Below are 18,659 nucleotides of genomic sequence, written 5' to 3'. Positions count from 1 at the left end.
CAGTTGTCAGCTGATTTTAGTATCATATTTCAATAATTAAAAAACAATAATGAAGTTATTTAATGACATCAAAGTTAGCAGTCACTAGATTATTTTTTTATTTTTTTAACAAAAAAATTTGTTCCAAAAAATTATTTTTGAAAAATTGCATTTTTTCTTATTTTAAATTTCTAGATGTCAATTTTTTTCTTAATTTTTTTTTGTCATAATTTATTAGCTATAAAATTTTTAAAACTATTAAATATATGCTACATTAATTTTCATAGTTATTTAAAATTTTTTATAATAAAAATTTATATAAATTTTTCTATAAAATATTAATTTTTCAAAATTTCTATCAAATTTTTAATTCTCAAAAAAAATTGTTTATTTAAATGTATTTCTTAAAAATAATTTTTAAAATTGAAAAAAAAACTCACCTAAAGTATAGGTTATACTTTTAAAAACATTAATTTCATTAAAAATTATAAATTTAGTAATTAAAAATTTTTAATACTCAAACAATTACAAATTAGCAAAAATTATTGATAAATTATTAAAAACTGTCATTAAAATAAACAATTATTCCAATAACAATCTCATTTTAAATTTATTGTTTATATACAACTGTACACTGTACATGCTCGTATTAAAACACTGTCGATTACACTGAAGTTAACTGACATTAAAAATATTTTTTTTTAATTTTACAATAATGAAATTATTGTGAAAAAAAAATTTAATAAAGAAATTCTAAATGTGAAAATTAGAAAAAAAATTATTGTTGAAAATTTTTTAGTTTTTTTTTGTAATTGATTTTTGTTGTAAAAATTAAAAAAATTAACAGCTGTTAGCTAACTTCATGAAAATTAAGTTAGCCGCCATGTAAAAATTCTTAGAATTTTTTTTTATTGAAAAAGCTATTACGGAAAAAAAAATGTTCACTTATAAAAAACCTGAAAAACTATAAGTGCAATTTATAAAAAATATTTTTTTGTTTTAATTTAATCCCATAATAAAATTGAGATGAAATGTATGTGAAACCAATCTATTCGTGATGTGATTGGTTGAAAATATTTATTCTCATTCTGATTGGTTGAAAGTGAATATAATCCGAACAAAAACAGTTTCACTGTAAAAAAATCACGCCAAGTCCACGTTCATAAGACTATTAAGAAAAAAAAATTTTATTTCTTTACAAAAAGATATAAAATAAAAAATTAAAAAATCCAAGTAACCGATATGGTTGTATATGATTTTCGGAAATTAAAAAAAATTTTGTTGTAAATTTAAAAATTAAAAGAAACAATTTTGGAACATACCCTAGCGGTTTTGTAAATGCCGAAAAATGTCGCAATTATACAATATTAATGCGGTATTTTTTCGGTTGTTTTGGTCAGTTTTTATCGAAAAATTACGGAAAATTTACCGTGAAAATGCGATACATTTACGCTGAAAATGCGGTATATTTACGGTAATAAGGCGGTAAAATGACTGTATTAAAACCATATTTAAAAAATAGTGTCAAATTAATTAACGCTCGGACTGGGATTCGAACCCAAAACCTTCTGGGGACATGTCGGCTACTCTACCATTTGAGCTACACGGTCTATACCATATTGTTTTTGCTTATTCTTTATTCATTAAACCACACCGTTTTTATTACGATAAGCATATATAAAATTAAATAATATAATTATATATGTGAAACAATATAACTTTTCGATTTTAAAAATTTGCAATTTTCTAAGTGAGAAATTAAAATTGAAATTAAAATTAGAATATATTTACTTAACATATGTATTATTTTATATTAACTATCGCTAAATACCTAATTAAAAAATAATATTCTACATAGTTTTTATTCAAAAACAGTATTTGTTTTTGCAAAGTAGCGATGGAGAATAAAAAGCAAAATTTGAAATTTTTCATTTTATTCATTTCTAACATAGAAGTGAACTAAAAATAAAACTAAATCTTTAATAATTGTCCATTATGTCAGAAAATATTCGGCAAAAATTACTGTATTATTACGGTAATTATTTGGAATTTTTTGGGTAAAATTTGGGCATTAATGCGGTAATTGTATAGTATATTTTTGGTAACTGTACAGCATAAGTACAGTATATATACTGGATAACTACAGTATAAAAACTGGCCAAAACAACTATAGTTTAACCGCATTATTACCGAATTATAACGGTAAATATACGGCATAAGCATAAATGCCGAAAAATTTCGGTATTTTTACGGCATTATCAAAACCGCGAGGGTATTTAGTGTGCGTGATTACGAAAAATTTCACTTTTTATGAAATTCCTAAAATCTATCTACTAGGACTTTTAAAAAAAATTGAAGTACACAATGACGCACACCAAGTACATTCCAAAATTGTTTTTTTTAATTTTTAAATTTACAACAAAATTTTTAATTTCCGAAAATCAAATACAATCATATCGGTTATTTGGATTTTTAATTTTTATTTTATATCTTTTGTAAAGAAATAAAAATTTTTTAATAGTCTTATGAACGTGGACTTGGCGTGATTTTTTACAGTGAAACTGTTTTTGTTCGGATTTCAGTATTTTTGTAATTATAATAAAAATTGACAATTTTAATTTAATACATTTCCGGTGGCAAACTATCTCCTTTAAGCTATAGTTCATGTAAAGTTATTCTTGCGCCGCCTGGCGTGTAATTGCAAGCTGTCAAGCATCTTTTTCACTGTAGTTTCCCATCTATTATAAGATTAGCATGCATCCTTATATTATTTAGTCTCTGGCCGTCCGCTTTTTACATAAGAAAAAAGTTAAAATCTAAAAATCTGGGTCGCTATAGTTTGTGCTGATTATTTTTAATAATCTTAAATATAAATTATAAAGATAATTGATAATAATCAAGTAATACGCGTAATAAAAAGCATGAACTACTATTATAAAATATCATATAAAAAAAAAATCAAAATAAATTTGAAAAAAATTAGTAAAACGGTTGACCCTAAAGGCCATCCCTGCAACTTCCCGCTAATTCCATACCTGGGCGCTTAAAATTGTACTTATGACGTTTTTGAGATTTTTGAGCTCAAAATATAATTTATGTGATATTTTGAGCTTGCTGAGCTCAAAGAGATAGTATTTCTATGCATTTGAGCTCTTCGAGCTCAAAAGTCTGATAGTAGTTTCATAGAACACTACTTTTGAAATTTTCAAACCGCAATAACTTTTGAATGGATCAACTGATTTTCACGCGGTTGGCCGCATTCGACGCAGTTTTATCAGCCCCATGAAAAATTTTTAGGTTTTAATTGAGCGAACCAAAAATTTCGGAGTAATTTCGGAAAAACACTTTTTTCGGTTTTCTTTCGTTCACGATATCTCTCGAACGAATTAATCGATTTCGACCAGCTTGGTGGCGATCGACGTGGTTTTTTATTGTCTAGAGCTGATTAGTTTTTGGAATCGATCGGTAAAGCCGTTTAAAAGTTATCCAAAAAAAACCCCATTTGAAAAAATTTTTTTTCTTAGTTTTTTTAAGATTTCTCAAAATCTACTGATTCGAATCGGTCCAAATTATACTCAAAATCTAAGTTTGGCTAAGCCCTTTCAAATGGCACCACCCGCGATAAAATCGGATGAGCCGTTCAAACGTTATAAGCGGTTCACATACTTTCACACACACACACACACACACACACACACACAGACACCGTGACAACCTCGCGGGAGTATTCAGGGAAGCTTCTTATGACCTTCAAACGTCGAGATCTGATGAAAACTCGATTTTTGCAAAACGGGGTGAAAACAATAACTTCCCGATTTTTGAAAATCTTCGATTTTCTTAGCGGGAAGTTAAAAAATTTGTAACCTCAAAAAACCGTTCTGCTTACGGTATATACACACTCGGTAGTCTGGCTTGAGAACGGAACTTGGCGCCAGACTCTATCGAGTCTGATGATATACATAAATTACACATAAATATATCATGATCATAAATATGAGGCGCGCGCTTGCGCGCGCAAATTTGAATTCTAGTCCCATAATAAAATTGAGATGAAATGTATGTGAAACCAATTTATTCGTAATGTGATTGGTTGAAAATATTTATTCTCATTCTGATTGGTTGAAAACAAATATAATATACATAAACGACACATAAATATATCATGACAATAAATATGAGGCGCGCGCTTGCGCGCGCAAATTAAATTCTAGTTTTTAAAAAAATTAAAAACGTCAGCTAACTTCAGTATCATACTTTGTCACCGGTAAAGTAGGAACTACTTTAAATTTTGAATAAATTTTCTACTGTGGCGCCATCTGTTCTATATTATTATTAAACTGACATTCAAACTCGCAAAACTAAAAAAAATAAAACAGCTGACAACTTAACCTGAAGAATTCTGAAGCTGGTGATTGCAACTCCATTGTCATCTAGGTTTTGAGTTAAGCAGGAAATCGATTGAGGTTGAAAATTGGAGATTGAAGATTGGAAATTAAGAGAATAAGTTTGTTTTAGTGTCTGGAGTGTCCTGGTAGTGCTGGAGAAGTATGCGGTGTAAATAGTTTAATGGTAAAGATATAAATAAACATACCTGAAGAGAAGATTGGATTGAACAGTATGAGGGCTGATGAGTGCTATGATGAAGAGTAGCCCGCACTAGCTGCTGGGCACCAAGGCTGAATCACGACAAGTAAACATGTGCAGATGCTACGTAGTACTATTAGGTGGATGACAGGTATGACAAGTGTTGAAATGGATCAGAAACCAGTTGTTGATGAAGGCGGGCCCAGTTCTGATGTCCCTAAGACACCAGAGGCGATTGAGGTATTTTATTTATTTTTATTTATTTCATAATAAAATTAACAGCTATGGCACGCCGTTTTATTATTTAATAAAAGAAAATAAAAGATCTTAAAATCAACAACTAAAAAGAAAGATGCATTTAACATTTTATGTTAAAGCATAATCAAAATATAATAGATTAATTTTATGTTTATGCTTATATTTTTTAAGGAATAATTATTATGTAGGGACATAATAATATATCAAAGAATTAAAATTCTGAGTTGAGCTGGTGACAAAAAGAATATTTTTATTATGTGTCATGATAATTAAAAATAAGAGTTTAATAATTATGTGAGGACATAATTTTAACTAACAATTTTTTTTATGTAGTGACATAAATTAAATTGGCTCCTGTAGATTTATATTTTTCAAGTGATTATTTATAACTTTTTAATTTCTTTTAATATCAAATTTAATACAAATAAGAATTAAAATTATGTGCATAATAAAAATGTTATAATTAAAATTATGTACATAATGAAAATTTTATAATTAAAATTATGTACATAATAGAAATGTTGGAATTAAAATTATATACATAATAAAAATGTTATAATTAAAATTATGTACATAATGGTAATTCAGAATTAAAATTATGTACATAATGGTAATTCAGAATTAAAATTATGTACATAATAAAAATGTTATAATTAAAATTATGTACGTAATGGAAATGTTTAAATTAAAATTATGTACATAATAAAAATTCAGAATTAAAATTATGTACATAATAATAATTCAGAATTAAAATTATGTACATAATAATAATTTAGAATTAAAATTATGTACATAATAAAAATTCTGAATTAAAATTATGTACATAGTAAAAATGTTACAATTCAAATTATGTACATAATAATAATTCTGAATTAAAATTATGTCCATAATAACAATGTTATAATTAAAATTATGTACGTAATGGAAATGTTTAAATTAAAATTATGTACATAATAGAAATTTGGAATTAAAATTTTATACATAATAGAAATGTTTGAATTAAAATTATGTACATAATAATAATTCAGAATTAAAATTATGTACATAATAAAAATTCAGAATTAAAATTATGTACATAATAATAATTCTGAATTAAAATTATGTCCATCATAACAATGTTATAATTAAAATTATGTACGTAATGGAAATGTTTAAATTAAAATTATGTACATAATAGAAATTCAGAATTAAAATTATGTACGTAATGGAAATGTTTAAATTAAAATTATGTACATAATAATAATTCAGAATTAAAATTATTTACATAATAAAAATGTTATAATTAAAATTATGTACATAATAATAATTCAGAATTAAAATTATGTGCATAATAAAAATTCTGAATTAAAATTATGAAAATAATAAAAATTCTGAATTAAAATCATGTACATAATAGAAATTCGGAATTGAAATTATGTACATAATAAAAATGTTATAATTAAAATTATGTACGTAATGGAAATGTTTAAATTAAAATTATGTACATAATAATAATTCAGAATTAAAATTATGTACGTAATGGAAATGTTTAAATTAAAATTATGTACATAATAATAATTCAGAATTAAAATTATGTACATAATAATAATTCAGAATTAAAATTATGTACATAATAATAATTTAGAATTAAAATTATGTACATAATAAAAATTCTGAATTAAAATTATGTACATAATAAAAATTCTGAATTAAAATTATGTACATAGTAAAAATGTTACAATTCAAATTATGTACATAATAATAATAATTCTGAATTAAAATTATATACATAATAAAAATGTTATAATTAAAATCATGTACATAATAGAAATTCGGAATTGAAATTATGTACATAATAAAAATGTTATAATTAAAATTATGTACGTAATGGAAATGTTTAAATTAAAATTATGTACATAATAAAAATGTTATAATTAAAATTATGTACATAATAATAATTCAGAATTAAAATTATGTATATAATAGTAATTCAGAATTAAAATTATGTACATAATAAAAATTCTAAATTAAAATTATGTACATAATAAAAATGTTATAATTAAAATTATGTACGTAATGGAAATGTTTAAATTAAAATTATGTATATAATAGTAATTCAGAATTAAAATTATGTACATAATAAAAATTCTAAATTAAAATTATGTACATAATAAAAATGTTATAATTAAAATTATGTATTGAGATAATATTAATTGCTTAATATCATTATGTTACAAGATCATTTTTATTTATCATTATTATTTTATTTACTTTTAGAATAAAAAATTTTAATTAAATTTATGTTACTAGATAATTAAAATTCGTTATCGGCATAATTAATTATGGTGGAAAATAATAAAAATTGTCTGAATTTTAGTTATGTTGTGTCATAAATATTTTTGAATTATTCATTATGATTTGACTTTTTACTAAATTCTGTGAATTTTTAGTATGACCAACCATAATAAAAATTTTGCAAAATAAAATTAATCCATTTTTTTTTTATGCAAATACATCATTTTAATATTTTTTATTATGCTATTTATAATGAAAAAAATATATTTTATCTTTAATCATAATTGAATTGTATTCATTATAATTATGTCACAAGATAATAAAAATGTATTTATTTTTTCTAAAGAATAATTTCTATTTATTATAATTATGTCGTTACATAATAATAATTCGTGTCTTTTAGTATCTCTTCCTATGCATAAGCATTTAATTTTATGTCGGGACATAAAATAATTATATTTTTATTATGTCAGTACATAAAAAGAATTCACTGAAAAAATTCTTTTCCAAATTAAAAATAAATTTCTTTTTTTTATGTTCTGCAAAAATATTACCTGATTAAATAGTAAAACAGCATGCCAAAGCTGTCAGTTTTTTTTATTAAAATTTAATAATTTTGAAAAATTAAAATAATTACAAGTGATGAAAATTAATTTAACAGATATTTGATAATTTTAAAAGTTTTTGCATTAAATAAATTATTTCAAAAAAAATTGAATTGTAGAAAATTAAAAAAATTATAAATAATTTTTTAGAATAAATTTTTTTGTTAAAAAAAATTTTAAAAATTTTGAAATGACAACTAAATTTAATGTTATTAATTAATGAAAATTAATTTAGCAGAGATTTGATGATTTTTAAAATTTTTTTAATAAATAAGAATTATAAAAAAAATTGACATGTAGAAATTTTTAAAAATTAAAAATAATTTTTAGAACAAATTTTTTTTTGTTAAAAAAATTTTTTTAAATTGTGAAATGACAGCTAAATTTAATGTCAATTGAGAAAATATTTAATAATTTTAAGAATTTTTGTAACAAATAAATTATAACAAAAAAAATTAAAATGTAGAAAATTTTAAAAATTAAAAATAATTTTTTAGAAAAAATTTTTTTTGTTAAAAAAATTTTTTAAATTGTGAAATGACATTTAAATTAATGTCATCAATTTAAGAAAATTAATTTAGTAGATATTTAATAATTTACAAATTTTTTTTAACAAATTAATTATGACAAAAAATTGACATGTAGAAATTAAAAATCCAATTTTTCTAAAAATGATTTTTTGGAACGAATTTTTTTGTAAAAAAAATGGTCAAATGACAGATAACTTTAATGTCATCAAAATTAATTTAGCAGATATTTGATAATTTTAAAAATTTTTTTGACAATTAAATTATGGCAAAAAAAAGTTGACATGCAGAAATTTTAAAAAATTAAAAATGCAATTTTTGAAAAATAATTTTTTAAAACAAATTTTTTTGTTAAAGAAAATTGAAAAAATTGTAGTGACAGCTAAAATTAAATTGAATTTACAAGAGCAAATTTTTGAAAAATATTTTTTTTTTTTTATAATTCATTTCTGATAAAGATAATAAAAAAATGATCAGATGTCTGATTTTAGTATCATCAAATTTTATTCGTCATTAGTCATTATTGACCAGTTATTTATTGCAGGTGGATAATTCGCAGACGATTCTGTTGAAAATAGCGACTTTGTATGCTGAGCGGTTGATGAATGATATTTGCTTGGTGGTTGATGGTGTAGAGTATCCAGCTCATCGTTTAATTTTATGTGCTTCTAGTGATGTATTTCAGGTAATAGTTTTTTTTATTTCAAGTAAATTTTTTAATGATAATAAAAGTAGCCGACGTTCAACAATTGAACATGTAAAGTTTTTTGTTTTAATTTTTTTTTTTTAATTATTGTTCAATAAAATAAATTATAGAAATTTTCAAATGTTGGCTCAATGTTATAAAAATTAAAAAAAATACTGAGATGTTTTCTGAATTTAGTTTAATTAATAAAAAACCAAAATTGTTAGATTATAATAAAAAAAATACATTTTCCAAAATTAAAATCAAACTTTTAAAAAAATTACAATAAAAACTTTTCTTAAGTATATACAATTAAAATTAACTAGCAACCTTGCAGTCACTATGTGACTACCGTGACTTGTGAACTATAAACAAATAAAATTTTGCTTGATTAAATAATGACTTGTTAAATTGCACTGTACTTTCTTAAATACTGCCGTTTTTAAAGATATAAGTTCATCCTGACGTTACACTCAGCAAGAGCTTTCATTTGAGTACCCACATGCATTTTTAATATATTTTTCATATATACATATACATAATATATATAAATATATAAAATATATTAAAAATTGATGTGGGTATTCAAATGAAAGGTCTTGATGAGTGTAACATCGGGATGAGCTTATATCTTCAAAAATGTTAATAGTTCACAAGATACAAGGTCATTTCTTAATTATTGACATTTTTAAAGATATAAGCTCATCCCGATATTACACTCATCAAGAGTTTTCATTTGAGTACTCACATGTATTTTTGGTATATTTTTCATATATACATATACATAATATATATAAATATATGAAAAATTGATGTCGGTACTCAAGTGAAAGGTCTCGATGAGTGTAACATCGAGATGAGCTTATATTTTTAAAGATGTCAATAGTTGACAAGATACAAGGTCATTTCTTAATTATTGAAGTTTTTAAAGATATAAGCTCATCTCGATATTACACTCATCAAGAGCTTTCATTTGAGTACCCACATGTATTTTTGATATATTTTTCATATATACATATATATAATATATATAAATATACAAAATATATGAAAAATTGATGTGGGTACTCAAATGAAAGGTCTCGATGAGTGTAACATCGGGATGAGCTTATATCTTCAAAAATGTTAATAGTTCACAAGATACAAGGTCATTTCTTAATTATTGACATTTTTAAAGATATAAGCTCATCCCGATGTTACACTCATCAGGAGCTTTCATTTGAGTACCCACATGCATTTTCATATTTTTTAATATACACATATATATATATAAATATATAAAATATATGAAATATTGATGTGGGTACTCAAATGAAAGGTCTCGATGAGTATAACATCGGGATGAGCTTATATCTTTAAAAATGTCAATAGTTCACAAGATAAATAAAATTTTATTAAAATTAAACAGGTGATGTTAATGAGCCCGCAATGGACAGAATCCCAAGAAAGCCGCGTAACTCTCCAAGAAACTCCTCAGTGCGTTCCAATATTTAGTGAATTTCTCCGCTACTTCTACACCGGACAAATCCGTATCAGCTACGAAGTAGTTCTGCCGATCCTCTCACTAGCAGACAAGTACAACGTTCGAGACCTGATAACCCTGTGCCTTGAGTACATGCAGAACCACATCGCAGTAGCAGCAATCCACGGAACTCTAGTGTCCTGGCTGGACTACACCTCGAACTGCGGACACCACGAGATCACCCAGACCTGCCAGAACTTCATCAAGTGGAACGTCGAGCTGGTAGCTAAAACCGCAGACTTTGGGAACTTTGAACTGGATGTCTTAGTAACACTCTTGCACCAGAGCTCGCTGGTCATCCGAGACGAGATGACGCTGTACAAGTGTCTGGAGTCGTGGCTGGACCACCAGGTCCAGAGGCTCAGGCACCAGCTGACGCCTACCGAGTACGAGATGACATTAAAGCAGCTGGTGATTGCTGTAATGACTCCAATTAGGTTTCCCATGATGTCTCCGAGACAACTCGCGGAATTGTTGCTGTCGCCTTTGACTAATAAGTACAAAGAATTCTTCGTTGAGCGAATGGCTATTGGAATGTCCTTCCACTCGGGACAGCATGATCGGGTCCAGGATGTCATCAAGAATGAAGAAGATGGTGCGCTGCTTTTTGAACCCAGGCTTTATACTGTTGATACCTGCAGCAGTCTGCTGACCATTGAGAATTTTCATAGTTTGCCTTCGTACCATACACGGACGCTGGTAATTATTTTTAATATTAATATATTAATCTATGCTTAATTAATATTAATTACAAATCGGCAGTCGCTACGCGACTGCCTCTATAGTAAAATTTATCTTATGATATAGAAAAATAACTAATTAACAACATCCCTTTGTCAAAAACCTCCATTACTTTTTAAGTTTCTCGTAATTATCATTTCGCGTGCCAAATGCCAAAGGAGCGTATTACAGCAGTTAGATAGAGTTCCATGCCAAAAGAGCGTATAAAAAAATTTTTTTTTGCAATTCTCTTTAGAATCGCTCGAAATGTAAAGATCTGCAGAAAAAAAAAATTTTGACGTACTAACGTACTAACTATATCTTAAGATATACGCTCTTTTGGCTTTAGGAAGTTATCGGTCTAAAGCCAAAAAGGGCGTATAAAAAAAATCAGGATTTTTCATTATTTCGAACCATAGTCTTCCAAATTGCCCGGAGAAAATTTGTGAAAAAAAAATTAGAAAAAAAGTAGACCCTGAAGGCCATCCGTGCAACTTCCCGCTAATTCCATACTTAGGTGCATAAAACTGCACTAATGACGTTTTTGAGCTCTTCGAGCTCAAAAATACAATTTATGTGTTATTTTGAGCTCTTCGAGCTCAAAAGTCTGATAGAAGTATCATAGAACATTATTTTTTAAATTTTCAAACCGTACTAACTTTTAAATAAATCAACCAATTTTCACGCGGTTGGCAGTATTTGACGCAATTTTTTTAGTTTTATGAAGAATCTTCAAGATTGAATTGATAAAACTAGGAAATTTGGAGTAATTCCAAAAAAAACACTTTTTTTGGTTTTCTTTCGTTCATGATATTTCTTGAACGAATTGACCAATTTTGACCGGCTTGACGGCGGTCGACGTAATTTTTTCATGCTAATAGCCGATCAGTTTTTGAAATCGATCAGTGCAGCCGTTTAAAAGTTATTCCAAAAAATTTCGGTGTTATGTTAAAAAAACACTTGTTTCCAAATATTTTATCGAGGATATCTCTCGAACGAAGAATATATGGCGAGGCTTTCGCCTACCTCCGAAGAGGCCGTTTCCTGGGCTCAAAAGAGCTATACACACACGTATATCTATCCTACCCTCACATAGGAAATACACAGCCAAGTTTGCCGGCAAGGAAAAACCCTGCCCTCAAGCATTTACGCTATCATAGGACAGATATGAATTGAGTTGAATTTAATGTCAATCTGTCCTCGTACTCAGTTAACTGTATCAACCCATTCAGCGACAGCGTCAGCCTGATCGGTAATATAATGACAACCCGACCAGTTACCAGCGGGGCCCATGCGGGGAGGTACAGCCGTAAGACCTGTTTGAGCCATAACACTTATCCCTCCTTACAAGAGTCTCGTTCGTTCGTCTGTCTTGTTTAGTCCCCAAATCTTTGAGCTTACCTGCGTTGCCAAATAATTTTGACAACGTCACGAGGCCTTGCTCAGATATCTCTCGAACGAATCAACCGATTTTGACCGGATTAGCGACGATCGGCGTGGTTTTTCAAGCTTAAGGGCGGATTAGTTTTTGAAGTTTATTGATAGAGCCGTTTAAAAGATATTCCAAAAAAACCACTTTCAAAAATGATTATTTTCTTATTTTTTTTGAGATTTTTCAGAATTTCTCAAAATCTATCAGTCTGAATCGGTTCAAATTCTCAGGAAATCTAAGTTTAAGGAAACTCTTTAGAACGCCGTTTAGTACGTTCCGATCGGTTCAGTCGTTCAAAAGTTATAAGCGAGTCACATACATGACACACACACACACACACACACACGCGCGCGCGCGCGCACACGCACGCACATACATACATACAAACATAGTGACAACCTCGCGGGGATAGTCAGGAAAGCTTCCTATGACCTTTAAACGTCGAGATCTGATGAAAACTCGATTTTTGCAAAACGGGGTGAAAACAATAACTTCCCGATTTTTGAAAATCTTCGATTTTCTTAGCGGGAAGTTAAAAATCTGGAAAACGGTTGACCCTAAAGGCCATCCCCGCAACTTCCCGCCAATTCCATACCTATACTTTTCATATTTTTATAAATTTCCTTCTTTTTCGTTGTGTAAAATTGTACTTAAAATCCATAATATATATATATTAGGGTGGCTCAAAAAAACCGACTATTTTTTTTTTTTAGTCTCGAGTGAAAAAATGTTAGTTTTTGATGTTTTAAGAGCCCTCTCCAAGAGACAGCTTAAAAAAAAATTTTTCAGAGGTCACTCCAAATTTTTAAAATTTCAAAATCGTCAAAAATCGAACTTTTTTAATTTTTTTCTCGTTACGGTATAATTTTATAGACTAAAAAGAAATGAGATTCTGAAAATTTCAGTTCAAAATTTAAATTTCGAAAGGTCGCTCATAATTTTTTTATTTTTCTTTAATTAGTCATATCGCCGACTTTAACTGTTGGGAGTGGTACGGTGGGGTTTTTGGTTTGTAAAAATCTCAACCTACGCGGCAAGGGTCAAATCTCAACCAAGCTGGTTTCTAATATAAGACCAGCTTGGGATTCGCATTCCCGCTTGGAAGTTTATTAAATAAAATTATTAAATTAAAAAAAATTATTTTTTCTATATTGTGCTTGATTTTTAGTTCATCTCGTGATGTATTTTTATTGATTATGGTACTAAATAAAAAAAAAAAAATTCATGGAATTTTAATTTAAATAGTAAAAGGTCGCTCGAAAAAATCTAAACTAATGTACTAATAAATTGAAAAAAATTATGAGCAACCTTTCAAAATTTAAATTTTGAACTGAAATTTTCAGAATCTCATTTTTTTTTAGTCTATAAAATTATACCGTTACGAGAAAAAAAATTAAAAAAAAAAAAATTCGATTTTTGACGATTTTTGAAATTTTAAAAAATTTGGAGTGACCTTTTAAAAATTTTTTTTTGAGCTGTCTTTTGGAGAGGGCTCTTAAAACATCAAAACTAACATTTTTTCACTCGAGACTCAAAAAAAAAAAATAGTCGGTTTTTTGGGCCACCCTAATATATATAGAATGAAAAACACATTATTATAAGTAAGAAATTATTAACTAATCGTTAAAAAATTTTTTGAGCTGAGTATAGTTGAATATAGATGTGATGAAAACTCTATTTTTGAAAAACGGAGTAAAACCCATATAATCCTAATTTTAGAAAGTTTTTAATTTTCTTAGCGGGAAGTTCAAAATTATACGCCCTTTCGGTTTTAGATCACTGAATTTTTATTGTTATAAAGCCAAAAGGGCGTATAACTCGCAACATACGCCCTTTTAGCTTTGGAAATTTTTTTTTCATTTTTAGGCTTAGAACATGTTTACAAAAGGATTGACACAAAAAAAAAAATTATACGCCCTTTTTGCATTTAGCACGCGATATAAGCTCATTCTGATGTTAAGCTCATCAAGACCTTTCATTTGAATACCCACACGAATTTTTTCATATATTTTATATATATGATATTTCTCATATTTGTGAAATATATAAAATATATTAAAAATTTGTGTGGGTATTCAAATGAAAGGTCTCGATAAGTGTAACTCCATGATGAGCTTATATTGTTAAAAATATCATCAGTAGACAAAATACAACATCTTTTCTTAATTATTGACAATTTTTAAAATATAAAAGCTCTTCCTAATGTTACGCTCAAATGAATTTTATCAGCAAAAATTTCTTAGTATTAATCTTATGAAGATGTTAGTCTACGAAAGATTGAAAAGGCACAAATTTAGTTTAAGACCTTTTCAATGACACTAAATATAATTTTAATAATTCATTTTATTAAATAAATACGCTGGAAGCAAAATGTTTCTTATTTTCTTAATTATATGAATTTATTGGAACTTTTTATTAATAATAAGTTGTTGGTTTTACCGCTAGGTGGCTACGCCTTCTCGCTATTAGAAAAATCTCTTTAGGGAGTATATATAAAGACAAAATTTTCTTCTATTATTAAAATGAATTTTCTTAGTAAAAAATCTTTAATATTAATTTTATGAAGTCTTATTATATAAAAAATTAAAAAGGCAAAAATTTAAGTTAAAATCTTTCCATTGATACTAAATATGAATTAAAAAATTCATTTTATTGAATAAATACACTAGAGTCAAAATTTTTCTTATTCTCTTAATCACATAGATTATTTGGTGCTTTTTATTAGAAGTTAGTTTTTGTTTTTGCCACTAGGTTGCTACGCCTTCTCGCTAGCAGAAAAATCTTTTTAGGGGTTATATATAAAAACAAAATTTTTTTCTAATAAAGACAAAAAATCCTCAATATTAACTTTATGAAATTTTATAATCATTGGTCCACAACAACTTGAATTAATTAATTTATTATTTAATATAAAAAATTATAAAATCACAAATTCAAGTTAAAATCTTTCTAATAATACTAATTTTTATTTAAAAAAACTTATTTTATTCAATAAATACGCTGGAGGCAAAATTTTTCTTATTTTCTTAATTATATAGATAAATTGGAACTTTTTATTAAAAATTAGTTCTTGGTTTTGCCGCTAGGTGGCTACGCCTTCTCGCTATCAGAAAAATCATTCTAGAGTGTATATATAAAGACAAAATTTTTTTCTATTATTAAAATGAATTTTCTTAGTACAAAATCTTTAATATTAATTTTATGAAGCCTTATTATATAAAAAATTAAAAAGGCAAAAATTTAAGTTAAAATCTTTCCATTGATACTAAATATGAATTAAAAAATTCATTTTATTGAATAAATACACTAGAGTCAAAATTTTTCTTATTCTCTTAATAATATAAATTATTTGGTGCTTTTTATTAGAAGTTAGTTGCTGGTTTTGCCGCTAGGTGGCTACGCCTCGCTATCAGAAAAATCATTCTAGAGGGTATATATAAAGACAAAATTTTTTTCTAATAAAGACAAAAAATCCTCAATATTAACTTTATGAAATTTTATAATCATTGGTCCACAACAACTTGAATTAATTAATTTATTATTTAATATAAAAAATTATAAAATCACAAATTCAAGTTAAAATCTTTCTAATAATACTAATTTTTATTTAAAAAAACTTATTTTATTCAATAAATACGCTGGAGGCAAAATTTTTCTTATTTTCTTAATTATATAGATAAATTGGAACTTTTTATTAAAAATTAGTTCTTGGTTTTGCCGCTAGGTGGCTACGCCTTCTCGCTATCAGAAAAATCATTCTAGAGTGTATATATAAAGACAAAATTTTTTTCTATTAGAATAAATTTTCTCAACAAAAAATCCTCAATATTAACTTTATGAAATTTTATAATCATTGGTCCACAACAACTTGAATTAATTAATTTATTATTTAATATAAAAAATTATAAAATCACAAATTAAAGTTAAAATCTTTCTTATAATACTAATTTTAATTTAAAATAACTCATTTAATTAATTAAATACGCCGGAGGCAAAATTTTCCTTATTTTCTTAATTATATAGATGAATTGGAACTTTTTATTAAAAATTAGTTCTTGGTTTTGCCGCTAGGTGGCTACGCCTTCTCGCTATCAGAAAATCTTTCTCGGAGTATATATAAAGCCAAAATTTTTTTCTATAAATAAAATAAATTCTATCATTAAAAAACCATTAAAATTAATTTTCTATCCATAAAAAAATGATTAAAATTAACTAATTAATTATATATTTCAGGTATTCTCCAGCCATTCATTCCTCGCAGAGCACGCGGGTGACAGAGCTTGCGAGTGGGTGGTAGACATTTACCCCAAGGGTGTCTGGTTCAAGAAATTCTTCCTAATCGTCTGGCAAGGGACCGTCGAAATGCCCGAGCACGTCATTAGGTCCGTCAGGCTATCGCTGACCTGCAAAGAGCCGCCCATTGAAGCCGACAACGACATGCGTGTAAAAATAGGAGTCCTTATCTACGGACTCCAAGATGGCGTTGAGCACATCGCCAGGGTCACCGAAGTGATTCACAGATTCAATAAAACAGACCGTGTCCTTAATTTAGACGATCTACTGCCGTTTGAAGAATTGAACCCCCAGCAAAGCGCTAGATCTCTTGTTAATCCCGTTTCTCCGTACTTAGTCGGGCCCAACAAAGACATGCTTAAACTCCACATTGTTATTTCACCGGCTAATTAATTTTTTTTTATTATTTATTTTTTTTTTTATTTAAATTTATTATATGAGGAAGGTACTGAAGATTTTTAAAATTTCTGAAGGCTGGTGAGTGTTGAGTTTAATTTATTTTTAGATATTTAAAATTTTTATTCATTTATTGCTATTTTTTTTTTAGGGTCTGAGATTAAGTGCCGAGCTTGTGTCAAATTAAAAAATTAAATTTTTTATTCCTAATATTATTATTATTATTATTTGATATAATTATTAATTATTATAGATGAAAATTAAATGTTAAAAAATGAAGAAATAAAAAATATATATTAATGTATTTATGTAATTAAAAAATTTTTTCTCCAGGATATCTTTAGATTCATAGTTAAGAAATGAACTTGTATTTCGTGAACTATGGACATTTTTGAAGGTATAAGCTCATTCCGATAATACACTCATCGAGACCTTTCATTTGAGTACCCACATCAATTTTTTATATATTTTATATATTTATATACATTACATATATGTACATATGAAAAAAATATAAAAGATGCATGTGGGTACTTAAATAAAAGGTCTCGATGAGTGTAATATAAATATGAGTTTATATTTTTGAAAATTTCATTAATTAACAAATGACCTTGTATTTTGTCAACCATTGACATTTTTTAAGATATAAGCTCATCCCGATGTTACACTTGTCGAGACCTTTCATTTGAGTACCCACATCAATTTTTCATATATTTTATATATTATATGTATTAATATATAAAAAATATATGAAAAGTGCATGTGGGTACTTAAATGAAAGGTCTCGATCAGTCTAATGAGGAAACGAGTTAGTATCTTTAAAAATGTCATTAATTAAGAAATGACCTTGTATTGTGTCAACCATTGACATTTTTTAAGATATAAGCTCATCCCGATGTTACACTTGTCGAGACCTTTCATTTGAGTACCCACATCAATTTTTCATATATTTTATATATTATATATATTAATATATAAAAAATATATGAAAAGTGCATGTGGGTACTTAAATGAAAGGTCTCGATGAGTGTAATAAGGAAACGAGTTTATATCTTTAAAAATGTCATTAATTAAGAAATGACCTTATATTTTGTCAACCATTGACATTTTTTAAGATATAAGCTCATCCCGATGTTACACTTTTCGAGACCTTTCATTTGAGTACTCACATCAATTTTTCATATATTTTATATATTTATATATTTCACAAATATCATATATATAAAATATATCTAAAATGCCATGTGGGTATTTAACCCTTCAGTACCCTCGCTATGAGAATTTTTCTCACGCAACAACATTCAACTTATATGATGTCGCTGCAGTGCAAGTGAAACACTAAAATTAACGTGGGTACTGAAGGGTTAAATAAAAGATCTTGATA

The 18,659-nt window shown here is 26.7% G+C and overlaps 1 protein-coding gene across 1 annotated transcript; it reads left to right on the top strand.

The window, feature by feature from the left end:
* The first annotated feature begins 4,337 nt into the window (after positions 1 to 4,337).
* Positions 4,338 to 17,287, top strand: LOC123270933 (BTB/POZ domain-containing protein 17-like). Its single transcript, XM_044737119.1, has 4 exons — positions 4,338 to 4,803; positions 8,772 to 8,912; positions 10,321 to 11,133; positions 16,820 to 17,287. Exons 1-4 carry the CDS (start codon positions 4,684 to 4,686, stop codon positions 17,270 to 17,272), a joined length of 1,527 nt encoding a protein of 508 aa, XP_044593054.1. The 5' UTR covers positions 4,338 to 4,683; the 3' UTR covers positions 17,273 to 17,287.
* Positions 17,288 to 18,659: the final 1,372 nt, after the last annotated feature.

Source organism: Cotesia glomerata, linkage group LG8, assembly GCF_020080835.1.
Source record: "Cotesia glomerata isolate CgM1 linkage group LG8, MPM_Cglom_v2.3, whole genome shotgun sequence".
NCBI classification, from domain to species: Eukaryota; Metazoa; Arthropoda; class Insecta; order Hymenoptera; family Braconidae; genus Cotesia; species Cotesia glomerata.
Note: the sequence above shows the minus strand (reverse complement) of the source record. Positions and strands in the feature narration are given on the sequence as shown.

Bases quoted from the DNA above. Each gene is read 5' to 3' on its own strand.
- LOC123270933 (XM_044737119.1), top strand. From the start codon at position 4,684: ATGCTACGTAGTACTATTAGGTGGATGACAGGTATGACAAGTGTTGAA. The intron at 4,804-8,771 runs GTATTTTATTTA...TATTTATTGCAG, and splicing joins AGACACCAGAGGCGATTGAG to GTGGATAATTCGCAGACGAT. The intron at 8,913-10,320 runs GTAATAGTTTTT...AAAATTAAACAG, and splicing joins CTTCTAGTGATGTATTTCAG to GTGATGTTAATGAGCCCGCA.